The sequence below is a fragment of the Phalacrocorax carbo genome, chromosome 32 (genome assembly GCF_963921805.1).
Source record: "Phalacrocorax carbo chromosome 32, bPhaCar2.1, whole genome shotgun sequence".
NCBI lineage: Eukaryota > Metazoa > Chordata > Aves > Suliformes > Phalacrocoracidae > Phalacrocorax > Phalacrocorax carbo.
In genome coordinates this window covers 33,501-48,144 of record NC_087544.1, presented here as the reverse complement: position 1 = coordinate 48,144, position 14,644 = coordinate 33,501, and the positions used below count along the sequence as shown (strand labels likewise).

Below are 14,644 nucleotides of genomic sequence, written 5' to 3'. Positions count from 1 at the left end.
CGGGGGTTTGGGGGGACCCGGGGGTTTGGGGGGGACCCGGGGGTTCGGGGGAGACCCGGGGTTTGGGGGGACCCGGGCCTTTGGGGGGGACCCAGGCGTCGGACAGGCCCCTCCCCCTGCGCCCGGGCCCCACCCCCGATCGCCATGGCCCCGCCCCCCGCCTGGGTCCCGCCCCGCGCATGCGTGGTTTCTGCCGGTGGCACGGCGCGGTGAGTCCCCCCCAAACTGGGCCCAGTGACCCCCCGGACTGGGCTCTGCCCCCCCCTTACCCCCAGCTGGTCCCAGTCCCACCTCCCCATCCCCAAACTGGGCCCAGTGACCCCCCGGACTGGGCTCTGCCCCCCCCTTACCCCCAGCTGGTCCCAGTCCCACCTCCCCATCCCCAAACTGGGCCCAGTGACCCCCCGGACTGGGCTCTGCCCCCCCCCTTACCCCCAGCTGGTCCCAGTCCCACCTCCCCATCCCCAAACTGGGGCCCAGTGACCCCCCGGACTGGGCTCTGCCCCCCCCTTACCCCCAGCTGGTCCCAGTCCCACCTCCCCATCCCCAAACTGGGGCCCAGTGACCCCCCGGACTGGGCTCTGCCCCCCCCTTACCCCCAGCTGGTCCCAGTCCCACCTCCCCATCCCCAAACTGGGGCCCAGTGACCCCCCGGACTGGGCTCTGCCCCCCCCTTACCCCCAGCTGGTCCCAGCAGCCCCCTATACTGGTCCCAGCACTCCTATACTGGCCCAATAACCCCAGTCTGGTCCCAGTAACCCCTTACTGGTCCCAGTGATTCCATACTGCTCCCAGTACCCTCTCAGTAGCCCCAGTCCCCCCCCAGTACCCTCCCAGTACCCCCACAGATCCCCCAGCCCCCTCCAGTATCCCCCAGTACCCTCCCAGTACCCCCACAGATCCCCCAGCCCCCTCCAGTATCCCCCAGTACCCTCCCAGTAGCCCCCAGACCCCCAAACACCCTCTCAGTGCCCCAAGAACCCCACAGCCCCCTCCAGTATCCCCCAGTACCCTCCCAGTAGCCCCCCAGCCCCCTCCCAGTGCTCCCAGAACCCCTTCCAGTACCCTCCCAGTACCCCCGCCGGTGCCCCTAGAACCCTCCCAGTGCCCCCAGAAGCCCCCCAACCCCTTCCCAGTATCCCCCAGTCTAGAGGGGGGGGTGTCGCAGGCGATGGGCCGAGGGCGGCTCCTGGGGGGCTGCGTCTGGCTACTGGGGGGGCTGGCGCTGCTGCAGACCCTCTACCTGCGCGCCCTGCCCCCCCCCCACTCCCCCCTCCCCCACCGCCGCCCCCCCCCACCCATGGCCCCCCCCCGCGGGGTGCTGGACACCTCGGGGACCTTCCGGGTGTATCGGGACTTCTTGGGGACCCCCCCCCGCTGGGACCCCCCCGAATTAGTCCTGGCCACCCACGGCACCCCGGGACGGGTGGCGGAGACCCTTGGGGGGGCCGTGGGGGGGGTTTGGGGGGGGCCCCTCTCGGTGGCTGTTTTTGGGGTACCCAAGGAGGGGTTGGGGGAGCTGTTGGCGGCTTTGGGGGGGCCCTGCCGGGGGTTACGGGCCCGCTTGCGGTTACACGTGGTGGTGGGGGCGGCCGCGCCCCCCCCCGCTGTGCCCCCCCACCCCGGCCCCCCAACACCGGGGGGGTGTCGGGGGACCCTCCGGCGCCTGGCAGCCACCGACCCCCCCAGTTACACTTTGGGGGTGCCGTACCCCGGGAATCTGTTGCGTAACGTGGCCTGGGCGGGGGGCGGCGGAAGAAAGGGGGAGCCCCCCCCGGAACGGGGGTCTCGGCCCCCCCAAAATCGGGGGGCGCTTCGTGCTGCTCTTGGACGCCGACATGGTGCCCAGCCGGGGGCTGCGGGAGGGGTTCCTGAGGCTGCTGCGGGAGGGGGGGGCCGGGCTGGGCCCCCCAATACGGGGGGCTGGCGGGGGGGTGGGGGACCCCCCGGCCAGGGGGGCTGCGGGGGTCTTGGGGGACCCCCCGGCTGTGGGGGCTGCAGGGCTCTTTGGAGGCCCCAGTGTCTTGGGGGCTCCAGGGGTCTTGGGGGACCCCAAAGGTTTGGGGGCTCCAGGGGTCTTGGGGGACCCCGAAGGTTTGGGGGCTGCGGGGGTCTTGGGGGACCCCCCGGCATGGAGGGCTCCTGATGGCCCTGGTGGCCTCGGGGTCCCCAGCGCCCTCGACCCCCCCCGTGTCCCTGGTGTCCCCAATGACCCCGGGGTGCTCAACGCCCTGGAGGTCCCCAACACCCTGGGGGTCCCCAACACCCTGGGGGTCCCCAACGTCCCGGGGGTCCCCAATGTCCTGGGGGTCTCCAACAGCGTCAGCAACGTGGGGGTCCCCAGTGCCCTGGGGGTCCCCAATGTCCTCAAGGACCCCAATGCCCTGGGGGTCCCCAACGCCCTGGAAGTCCTCAACACCCTGGGGGTCCCCAAGGGTTTCCAGGACCCAGGGGTCCCCAACGCCCCGGGGGTCCCCAACGCCCTGGGGGTCCCCAAGGGTTTCCATGCCCCAGGGGTCCCCAACGCCCTGGGGATCCCCGATGCCCTGGGGGTCCCCAACGCCCCGGGGGTCCCCAAGGGCTTCCATGCCCCAGGGGTCCCCAACGCCCTGGGGATCCCCGATGCCCTGGGGGTCCCCAACGCCCCAGGGGTCCCCAATGCCCCGGGGGTCCCCAAGGGCTTCCATGACCCAGGTGTCCCCAACGCCCCGGGGGTCCCCAATGCCCCGGGGGTCCCCAAGGGCTTCCATGACGCAGGTGTCCCCAACGCCCCGGGGGTCCCCAATGCCCCGGGGGTCCCCAAGGGCTTCCATGACGCAGGTGTCCCCAATGCCCCGGGGGTCCCCAACGCCCATGGGGTCCCCAAGGGCTTCCATGACCCAGGTGTCCCCAACGCCCCGGGGGTCCCCAACGCCCCGGGGGTCCCCAAGGGCTTCCATGACCCAGGTGTCCCCAATGCCCCGGGGGTCCCCAACGCCCCGGGGGTCCCCAGCGCCCTAGGTGCCACCACACCGTCATGGGACCCGGCGGTGTTCGTGCTGCCGGCCTTCGAGGTCCGCGCGGGCGCACGGGTGCCGGGGACGAAGGCGGAGCTTCTGCAGCTGTGGGACGCGGGGGACGCCCGGCCCTTCTATGGGGCGCTGTGCCCCCGGTGCCAAGCACCCACGGACTACGAGCGTTGGTGGGCGCTGCCACCCCCCTCCCACCTGCGGGTGGCCTACGAGGCCCCCTGGCGTGACCCCTGGGAGCCCTTCTACGTGGGGCCGGCCCACGGCGTGCCACCCTTCGATGAGCGCTTCCTCCAGTACGGCTTCAACCGCATCAGCCAGGTGCCGTGGGGCAGGGGGCTGGGGGGGCTTGGGGTGGCCGTGGGTGCTACGGGGTGGCCGTGGTGCCCATAGGGTGGCCATGGGGCTGTGGGTCGCTGCGGGGTGGCCGTGGGTGCTATGGGGTGGCCGTGGTGCCCATAGGGTGGCCATGGGGCTTTGTGTTGCTGTGGGGTGGCGGTGGGTGCTATGGGGTGGCCATGGGTGCTATGGGGTGGTCATGGTGTCTATGGGCTGGTCATGGGGCTATGGTGTGGCCTTGGGGCTCTGGGTATCTGTGGGGTGGCCATGGGTGCTATGGGGTGGCTGTGGTGCCTGTAGGGCAGTCACGGGGCTGTGGGTCGCTGTGGGGTGGCCATGGGTGCTACGGGGTGGCCATGGTGTCTGTGGGCTGGCCATAGGGCTGTGGGTCTGTGGGGTGGGTGGGCACCACGGGGGGTCTGTGGGGTGGGTGGGCGCCGCGGTGGGTCTGTGGGGTCGGTGGGTGCTGCGGGGGGTTGGTGGGTGCTGCAGGGGGTCTGTGGGGTCGGTGGGTGCTGCAGGGGGTCAGGGGGTGCCGCGGTGGGTCTGTGGGGTCGGTGGGTGCTGCAGGGGGTCGGTGGGTGCTGCAGGGGGTCAGGGGGTGCCGCGGTGGGTCTGTGGGGTCGGTGGGTGCTGCAGGGGGTCGGTGGGTGCTGCAGGGGGTCGGGGGGTGCCGCGGTGGGTCTGTGGGGTTGGTGGGTGCTGCAGGGGGCCGGTGGGTGCCGCGGGGGGTCAGGGGGTGCCGCGGTGGGTCTGTGGGGTCGGTGGGTGCTGCAGGGGGTCGGTGGGTGCCACGGGGGGTCAGGGGGTGCCGCGGTGGGTCTGTGGGGTCGGGGGGTGCTGCAGGGGGTCAGGGGGTGCCGCGGTGGGTCTGTGGGGTCGGTGGGTGCTGTGGGGGGTCGGGGGGCGCCGTGGGTGGTCGGGGGGCGCCGCGGGGGGTCGGGGGGCGCCGCGGGAGGTCTGTGGGTGCCGCGGGGGGTTGGGGGGCGCCGCAGGGGGTCTGTGGGGTCGGTGGGTGCTGCGGGGGTCGGTGGGTGCTGCAGGGGGTCGGTGGGTGCCGCGGTGGGTCTGTGGGGTCGGTAGGTGCTGCAGGGGGTTGGTGGGTGCTGTGGGGGGTCGGTGGGTGCTGCAGGGGGTCAGGGGGTGCCGCAGTGGGTCTGTGGGTTCGGTGGGTGCTGCAGGGGGTCGGTGGGTGCTGCAGGGGGTCGGTGGGTGCCGTGGGTGGTCGGGGGGCGCCGCGGGGGGTCTGTGGGGTTGGTGGGTGCTGCAGGGGGTCGGTGGGTGCTGCAGGGGGTCGGTGGGTGCTGTGGGGGGTCGGTGGGTGCCGTGGGGGGTCGGTGGGCGCCACGGGGGGTCTGTGGGGTCGGTGGGTGCTGCAGGGGGTCGGTGGGTGCTGCAGGGGGTCGGTGGGTGCTGCAGGGGGTCAGGGGGTGCTGCGGTGGGTCTGTGGGGTCGGTGGGTGCCGTGGGGGGTCGGGGGGTGCCGTGGGGGGTCAGGGGGTGCCGCGGTGGGTCTGTGGGGTCGGTGGGTGCTGCGGGGGGTCGGTGGGTGCCATGGGTGGTCGGGGGGCGCCGCGGGGGGTCGGGGGGCGCCGCGGTGGGTCTGTGGGGTCAGTGGGTGCTGCAGGGGGTTGGTGGGTGCCGCGGTGGGTCTGTGGGGTCGGTGGGTGCTGCAGGGGGTCGGGGGGTGCCGTGGGGGGTCGGGGGGCGCCGCGGGGGGTTGGTGGGTGCCGTGGGGGGTCGGGGGGCGCCGCGGGGGGTCTGTGGGGTCGGTGGGTGCCGCGGGGGGTCGGGGGGCGCCGCGGGGGGTCGGTGGGTGCCGCGGGGGGTCGGTGGGTGCCGTGGGGGGTCGGGGGGCGCCGCGGGGGGTCTGTGGGTTCGGTGGGTGCTGCAGGGGGTCGGTGGGTGCCGCGGGGGGTCGGGGGGCGCCGCGGGGGGTCGGTGGGTGCCGCGGGGGGTCGGGGGGTGCCGCGGGGGGTCGGGGGGCACCGCGGGGGGTCTGTGGGGTCGGGGGGTGCCGCGGGGGGTCGGTGGGTGCTGCAGGGGGTCAGGGGGTGCCGCGGTGGGTCTGTGGGGTCGGTGGGTGCCGCGGGGGGTCGGTGGGTGCTGCAGGGGGTCAGGGGGTGCCGCAGGGGGTCGGGGGGCGCCGCGGGGGGTCGGGGGGCGCCGCGGGGGGTTGGGGGGCGCCGCGGGTGACGCCCCCCCCCCCCCCAGGCGTGCGAGCTGCACGTGGCCGGGTTCCGCTTCGCGGTGCTGGACGGCGCCTTCGTGGCCCATCGCGGCTTCAAGGAGGCCGGCGGGTTCCACGGCGGGCGCGAGGCCGAGCTGCGCCGCAACCGGCAGCTCTTCCGGCACTTCCGCGCCGCCCTGCGCCCGCGCTACCCCGGCTCGCCCCGCCGCTGCTGACCGCGCCCCGCGGGCCCCGCCCGCACGCCTGGGACCCCGCCCGGACGCCTGGGACCCCGCCCGGACCCCGGGGACCCCGCCCGGACACCTGGGACCCCGCCCGCGCCCCGCGGACCCCGCCCGGACGCCTGGGACCCCTCCCAGACCCCGGGGACCCCGCCCGGACACCTGAGACCCCGCCCGGACACCTGAGACCCCGCCCGGACCCCGGGGACCCCGCCCGGACCCCAGGGACCCCACCCGGACACCTGGGATCCCGCCCGGACGCCTGGGACCCCGCCCGGACCCCAGGGACCCCGCCCGGACACCTGAGACCCCGCCCGGACCCCAGGGACCCCGCCCGGACCCCGGGGACCCCGCCCGGACCCCAGGGACCCCGCCCGGACACCTGGGATCCCGCCCGGACGCCTGGGACCCCGCCCGGACCCCTGGGACCCCGCCCGGACGCCTGGGACCCTCCCCGTGCCCCGGTGACCCTCCTGGACACCTGGGACCCTCACCACGCCCTGGGGACCCCGCCCGGACGCCTGGGACCCTCGCTGTGCACCTGGGTCCCCTCCTGGATGCCTCGGACCCTTGCCATACACCTGGGACCCTCGCCACGCTCCGGGGACCCTCCCTGTGCACCTGAGACCCCGCCCGGACGCCTGGGACCGCGCCCGGACCCCGGGGACCGCGCCCGGACGCCTGGGACCCCGCCCGGATGCCTGGGACCCCACCCGGACACCTGGGACCGCGCCCGGACCCCAGGGACCCCGCCCGGACCCCAGGGACCCCGCCCGGACACCTGGGACCCTCACCACGCCCTGGGGACCTCCCCGCGCACCTGGGACCCTCGCTGCGCCCCAGGGACCCCAATCGGACACCTGGGACCCTCGCCGCACACCGGGGACCCTCGCCACGCTCCGGGGACCCTCCCGGGTGCCTGGGACCCTCCCTGTGCCCCAGGGACCCCTCCCGCACGCCTGGGACCCCTCCCGGACGCCTGGGACCCCTCCCCACACGCCTGGGACCCCTCCTGGATGCCTGGGACCCCTCCCCACACGCCTGGGACCCCTCCCAGACGCCTGGGACCCCTCCCCACACGCCTGGGACCCCTCCCCACACGCCTGGGACCCCTCCCGGACGCCTGGGACCCCTCCCGGACGCCTGGGACCCCTCAGGTCCCCTCCACATTGGAAGCCTGGGACCCTCCTCCCAATGCCTGGGACCCCTCCCAGACACCCGAGACCCCTCCCGGATGCCTCAGACCCCTCCCGGCCCCCCGGGACCCCTGCGCCCCCCCGGGACCCCTGCGCCCCCCCGGGACCCCTGCGCCCCCCCGGCGGCCTGACCCCGGTGACGACGCCCCCATGCGGGTGGTGCCGTTGGTTGTCGGGGGGAGGGGGGGAGGGGGGGGGTCCCCATGGTCGCCGTGTCGATGGGTGACGGACATCAGGAGCGACCGCCTCCCCAGTACGGACCAGTAACAACCAGTACGGCCTGCGAGGGGCGCCGTGTGCCTCCCAGCGTGTGCGCGGAGGCGGATAAATGTGTATTTTAAGTATTTATACAGAGGCGCGCTGTTTTATTAATATAAGTAATATAACAAGTGCCATATTTATTTTTGCGTTTATATATATTTATATAGGTGAAACCACACAACACCCTTTTAATTTATATATCGAACGTATATATAGTGTTGTAAAATAATATATGCTTATTATATCCTACTTATATTTTTCTACCTAATAATATAACGTGATATATAAGCATATAAGATTTAAAAATATTTGAAATTATAGATGAAATATATAAATTTACATGTAAATAAATTTACATGTACTTATAAATTGACATGTATGTAAATATAAAACGCTAGATTTGTGTGTAATATATAATATTAATTATAGTTGTGTTACGTTATAGTAATACCTACCAATTCTAACCTATTTTTAGTAGATATATAAAAATATACAGTGCTGTGTGTTTATATAAATATATATAATGCATAAAATATATATTTTATATAAAAATGCATTAAATATATATTTTATATTAAAATACATAAAATATATATTTTATATAAAAAGACATAAAATATATATTTTATAAAAAGACATAAAATATATATTTTATATGAAAAGACATAAAATATATATTTTATATGAAAAGACATAAAATATATATTTTATATAAAAAGACATAAAATATATATTTTATAAAAAGACATAAAATATATATTTTATATAAAAAGACATAAAATATATATTTTATATGAAAAGACATAAAATATATATTTTATATGAAAAGACATAAAATATATATTTTATAAAAAGACATAAAATATATATTTTATATAAAAAGACATAAAATATATTTTTTATATGAAAAGACATAAAATATATATTTTATATAAAAAGACATAAAATATATATTTTATATGAAAAGACATAAAATATATATTTTATATGAAAAGACATAAAATATATATTTTATAAAAAGACATAAAATATATATTTTATATAAAAAGACATAAAATATATTTTTTATATGAAAAGACATAAAATATATATTTTATATAAAAGACATAAAATATATTTTTTATATAAAAAGACATAAAATATATATTTTATATAAAAGACATAAAATATATTTTTTATATAAAAAGACATAAAATATATATTTTATATAAAAGACATAAAATATATTTTTTATATAAAAAGACATAAAATATATATTTTATATAAAAAGACATAAAATATATATTTTATATAAAAAGACATAAAATATATATTTATTTTTAGATAGATCTGTATGAAGGCAGGTCGAGTTCCCGAGCGGGCGCCGGTCGCCCCCCGCAGGCCTCCGCCCGCCCCCCGGAGCGGGTCCAAGCAGGGGCGGGTCCCTCCGGGTGGGGTCGGGCGCTCTGGGCTGCGGCACGCGGGGGGCCGTGGCGGTGGCCGCCTCTAGGCCGCGGCGGGCGCCACGGGCGCCCTCCCCCCCCCCCCGCCCCTCGTCGCTCCCAGGGGCGGGAAGTGGGTTTTGGGGCCAAAAAAATAATCGGTTGCTTGAAGTCGCTACGAGGTGAGAAGGCGCCGGCCGGCCCCACAGCCCGACGGCGGTGGGTCGCGCGCGGGGCGGGGGAAGCGCCTGGGAAGAGCCGTAGCGATCGTGGGCGAGGTGGGCTCGTAACGGCTTGGTGGGCGCGGCTTCCCAATGCAACGCTGGTCTTGAGCGCGTCTTCAAGGCTTGGTGGACGTGGTTCATCGATGCAGTGAAGGTACCGAGCACGTCTTCGTGGTGGTGGATGTGGTTTCCCAACACAACGCTGGTGTTGAGAGTGTCTTCATGGCTTGGTGGACGTGGTTCATCGATGCAATGAAGGTACCGAGCACGTCTTTGTGGTGGTGGACGTGGCTTCCCAACACAACGCTGGTGTTGAGCGCGTCTTCAAGGCTTGGTGGATGTGGTTCATCGATGCAGTGAAGGTTTTGAGCATGTCTTCATGGTGGTGGACGTGGCTTCCCAACACAATGCTGGTGTTGAGCGCGTCTTCAAGGCTTGGTGGACGTGGTTCATCGATGCAGTGAAGGTACCGAGCACGTCTTCATGGTGGTGGACGTGGCTTCCCAACACAACGCTGGTGTTGAGCGCGTCTTCAAGGCTTGGTGGATGTGGTTCATCAACGCAATGAAGGTACCGAGCACGTCTTCATGGTGGTGGACGTGGCTTCCCAACGCAACGCTGGTGTTGAGCGCGTCTTCATGGCTTGGTGGACGTGGTTCATCAACGCAATGAAGGTACTGAGCACGTCTTCATGGTGGTGGACGTGGTTTCCCAACGCAACGCTGGTGTTGAGCGCGTCTTCAAGGCTTGGTGGACGTGGTTCATCAACGCAATGAAGGTACCGAGCACGTCTTCATGGTGGTGGACGTGGTTTCCCAACACAACGCTGGTGTTGAGCGCGTCTTCAAGGCTTGGTGGACGTGGTTCATCGATGCAGTGAAGTTTCTGAGCACGTCTTTGTGGTGGTGGACGTGGCTTCCCAACGCAACGCTGGTCTTGAGCGCGTCTTCAAGGCTTGGTGGACGTGGTTCATCAACGCAATGAAGGTACCGAGCACGTCTTCGTGGTGGTGGACGTGGCTTCCCAACACAACGCTGGTGTTGAGAGTGTCTTCAAGGCTTGGTGGACGTGGTTCATCGATGCAGTGAAGGTACCGAGCACGTCTTCATGGTGGTGGACGTGGTTTCCCAACACAACGCTGGTGTTGAGTGCGTCTTCAAGGCTTGGTGGACGTGGTTCATCAACGCAATGAAGGTACCGAGCACGTCTTCGTGGTGGTGGACGTGGTTTCCCAACACAACGCTGGTGTTGAGAGTGTCTTCATGGCTTGGTGGATGTGGTTCATCTGAACAACAAAGGGTTTAACCACGTCTTCATGGTGGAGGATGTGGTTCACCAAGACAGTGCTGGTGTTGAGCGCGTCTTCATGGCTTGGTGGATGTGGTTCATCGATGCAATGAAGGTACCGAGCACGTCTTCGTGGTGGCGGATGTGGTTTCCCATCGCAACGCTGGCGTTCAGTACATCTCCATGGCTCGGCAGACACCGTTGCCTAACACCGATGGTGCTGAATGTGTCTTCGTGGTGGGAGGCATGGCTTCCTGACGTAATGATCGTAGAATCATAGAATCGTTAAGGTTGGAAAAGACCTTGAGGGCCATCAAGTCCAGCCGCCAACCCGACACCCCCAGGGCTCCGCAACCGCCTCCCCGAGGGCCGCCCCGACACGCTGTTCGAGCACCCCCGGGGACGGCGACTCCCCCACCTCTCGGGGCAGCCTGTGCCAACGCCCGGCCGCCCTTTTGGGGGAGAAACTGTCCCTGTCGCCAGCCTAACCCTCCCCTGAGGCAGCCGGAGGCCGTTTCCCCTCGTCCCGTCGCTTGGGAGAAGACACCGACCCCCCCCCCCACAACCTCCTTTCAACTCAACGGTGTTGAGCGCATCTTCGTGGCTTGGCAGATGTGGGTCACCAACGCAACGGCGATGGCGGTGAGCGCGTCTGCGTGGTGGAGGGTGCGGTTTCCTAACGCAGCGATGGCGCTGAGGGCGTCATCATGGCTTCGACGTGGTTTCCCAGCACAACGATGGCGTTGAACACATCTTCGTGTTGACGTGGGGCGGGCGGTGGACGTTGTCTACCTGGACCTCTCCAAGGCCTTTGATACGGTCCCCCATAGTCTCCTCCTGGAGAAATTGATGCGTTATGGCCTAGACAAGAGGTCTGGGTGGTGGGTGGGGACTTGACTGACGGGCCGCACCCAACGGGTGGTGGTAAATAGCTCCTTTTCCAAGTGGCGACCTGTCACACGTGGGGTCCTCCGGGGGTCGATATTGGGCCCAGTGTTGTTCAACATCTTTATAAGTGATCTGGACACCGGCATCAAGTGTGGCCTGATGGAGTTTGCTGATGACACCAAGTCGAGTGGGGAAGCAGACACTCCAGCAGGGAGAGCTGCTCTGCAGGGAGATCTGGATAGGCTGGAGGGGTGGGCCAGCAAGAGCCTTATGGAGTGCAACAAGGACAAGTGTGAGGTCATGCACCTGGGAAAACATAATCCAGGAGTGCAGCACAGCCTGGGACCCACCTGGCTGGGGAGCAGCTCTGTGGGAAGGGACCTGGGGGTCCTGGTGGACAGAAAGCTCAACATGAGCCAACAGTGGCTGCTGCGGCCAAGAAGGCCAACAGGATGCTGGGTTGCATCAAAAAGGGCATCGCCAGCAGAGAGAAAGAAGTCATCATCCCGCTCTACTCAGCGCTGGCCAGGCCACACCTGGAGCTCTGTGTACAGTTCTGGTCCACGCTGTACAAAAGGATGTGGACAGGCTGGAAGGGGTCCAGAGAGGGGCCACCAAGATGATCCAAGAAATGGGAAGCTTCCATATGAGCATAGGCTGGGAGAGCTGGGTTTGTTCAGCCTTGAGAAAAGGCGGCTCAGAGGGGATCTCATCACCGTGTACCAGGGCTTAAGGGGCAGCTACAAAGAAGATGGAGACTCCCTTTTTACACGGAGTCCCATGGAGAGGACAAGGGGGGATGGACACAGGTTGCTCTTGGGGAGATTCCGATTGGACACCAGGGGGAAATTTTTCGCACTGAGGACAGTCACCATTGGAATAATCTCCTCAGGGAAGGGGTTGGCTCGGCCACACTAGACACCTTCAGGAGTCACCTGGACAGGGTGCTGGGCCAGCTTGTCTAGGCTGTGCTCTTCCTAGAAAGGTTGGACTAGATGATCCCTGAGGTCGCTCCCAACCTGGGATTCTGGGCTTCGTGGACATGGTGGCCTAACGATGGCGCTGAGTGCGTCGTCACAGCTCGGCAGATACGCTTTCCCGACACCATGATGGCATTGAAAGTATCGTCAGGGCTTGTCGGAGGTGCTTGGGCAATGATGGTGCTGGGCGCCTCGCCGTGGTGGTGCTGTCTAAAAGGCAATGACTTTGCTGTCCAGCCTTGGCAGAGGCTCGTGGCCTCAGGAGAGGTTTGGAGGGGGCCGAAACAAGGCCCTGTGCCGCTCGAAGAGGGCGGTGGGGCACAAGGACGGCCTTGGGACAAGCCAAGAGTGGGGTTGTCTCATGGGGGAGGGTCTTGGAGGTGATTTGGAGGCTCCTGGGTGGGGAAACACCCTCTGCCCCCACCGAGATGAACCAGGGAAGGGGGTGGGGGGGTATGTGGGGGCTCTGTGGCAGGCAACGGAGCGGCTGGGCAACCTCCAAGGGTGGTGTGGTGGCCAGGAGCCCTACCTACAGCCCCCAGCATGCACCGGGGGCCAAGATGGCCGACAAGCCCGTAGCAGAGAACTACAGCCCCCAGCATGCACCGGGGGAGGCCCAAGATGGCCGCCCCCGCTCGGGACTACAACTCCCAGCATGCCCCGCGGAGGCCCGGGGCGGGGAGACGGCGCCCCCTAGCGCCCCGGAGGCCTCCCCGTTCGCGCATGCGCGCGGCGGCGCGGCCCGGGGTGGGGCAAGAAGGGCCTTAGTGGTGGCTGGGGGGGAACAGCGCCCCCTTGAGGGCTGGAGGGGGCGGGACCGACCCCTGGGGGCGGGGCGGGGCGGGGCGGGGCGGGGCGGGGGGAGGACAAGAAGGGATTTGGGGGGGGGGGAAACAACCCCTCTTAGGGCTGGGGGAGGGCACAGGAAGGGCTTGGGGGGGGGCACCCCCATTTTGGGGGGGGGGGGTGGTACAAACACCCCTTAGGGGGTGGGGGGTGGGGAAGAAATGCCCCCCCCTTAGGGCTGGGGGGGGGAAGGGTTTGGAGGGGCAGAACCACCCCTTAGGTTGGGGGGGGGGGGGCAGAAACACCCTCTTGTGACTTTGTGGGGGGGGGGCAAACACCCCCTTAGCTTTTGGGGCGGGGGGAGGGGTGGTGTGGGGGGCGCAACAAGGATTGGGGGGGGCAGAAACACCCTCTTAGTGTTGGGGGGGGCAAGAAAGGCTTGGGGGGGGCAGAAACACCTCGGTGGGGGGGGAGGGCCTTAATGGTGCCTTTGCGGGGGGGAGAAGGTCCGGGGGGGGGGGTTATGTGCTTCCCCATTAGTGTCCCCCCATCCTCCAATTTGCCCCCCCAAATCCATCCCCCCCCCCATGATTTTGGGGGCCCCTTTTTCCTCCCCCCCCCCCCGTGGGTTGTATTGCTGGGGAGGGGGAGGGGTGTGTAAAAAAACCTGAAATATCATTTTTAGGGGATAAACGTATGAAACTGGGGCTGGGGGGGGCTGGGGGGGGGACTGGGGGGGGGGAACTGGGAGGGGGAACGGGGCGTGGTGGGAGGAACTGGAGCAATGGGGGGGGGGGGGCGCAGGCAGCAGATGGGGACCCCCCCCACCACCACCTTCGGTGGGTTTTCACCCCAAAATCCACCCCCCCCAAGTCCAACTTTGGGGGGGGGGGGGATGGGGCCAAGGGGGCCGGGCAGACGTGGAGGGTTTGAGGGTAAATAACCTAAATTTAGGTTAAATAACTTGAAAGAGTAAATAACCTCAAATTTGAGCGTAAATAACCTAAATTTAAGGGTAAATAACCTCAAATATAAGGGTAACTCACCTAAATTTAAGGGTAAATAACTTAAAAGAGTAAATAACCTCACATTTGAGGGTCAATAACCTAAATTTGAGGGTAAATAACTTAAATTTACAGGTAAATAACCTAAATTTGAGGGTAAATAACCTTAAATTTAAGGGTAAATAACCTAAATTTGAGGGTGAATAACCTCAAATTTCAGGGTAAATAACCTAAATTTATGGGTAAATAACCTAAATTTACAGGTAAATAACCTAAATTTGAGGGTAAATAACCTCAAATTTAAGGGTAAATAACCTAAATTTACAGGTAAATAACCTAAATTTGAGGGTAAATAACCTCAAATTTAAGGGTAAATAACCTAAATTTACAGGTAAATAACCTAAATTTGAGGGTAAATAACCTCAAATTTAAGGGTAAATAACCTAAATTTGAGGGTGAATAACCTCAAATTTCAGGGTAAATAACCTAAATTTATGGGTAAATAACCTAAATTTATGGGTAAATAACCTAAATTTAAGGCTAAATAACCTAAATTTGAGGGTAAATAACTTAAATTTACAGGTAAATAACCTAAATTTGAGGCTAAATAACCTCAAATTTAAGGGTAAATAACCTAAATTTATGGGTAAATAACCTAAATTTGAGGGTAAATAACCTAAATTTGAGGGTAAATAACCTCAAATTTGAGGGTAAATAACCTAAATTTATGGGTAAATAACCTTAAATTTAAGGGTAAATAACCTAAATTTATGGGTCAAAAACCTAAATTTGAGGGTAAATAACCTAAATTTATGGGTAAATAACCTAAATTTATGGGT

General features: G+C 62.1%; 1 protein-coding gene across 17 annotated transcripts; it reads left to right on the top strand.

Moving 5' to 3' along the window:
• Window positions 1-678: 678 nt before the first annotated feature.
• B4GAT1 (beta-1,4-glucuronyltransferase 1) lies at window positions 679-5,755 on the top strand. Of its 17 annotated transcripts, none has more exons than XM_064437467.1 (4): window positions 679-2,303; window positions 2,448-2,483; window positions 2,691-3,329; window positions 5,561-5,755. In XM_064437467.1, exons 1-4 carry the CDS (start codon window positions 1,839-1,841, stop codon window positions 5,750-5,752), a joined length of 1,332 nt encoding a protein of 443 aa, XP_064293537.1. In that variant the 5' UTR covers window positions 679-1,838; the 3' UTR covers window positions 5,753-5,755. The 17 variants fall into 17 exon arrangements, with proteins under 17 accessions (XP_064293537.1, XP_064293536.1, XP_064293534.1 ...); XM_064437464.1 differs by having other exon boundaries at window positions 682-2,777; window positions 2,868-2,928; window positions 2,992-3,329; XM_064437466.1 differs by having other exon boundaries at window positions 680-2,483.
• Window positions 5,756-14,644: the final 8,889 nt, after the last annotated feature.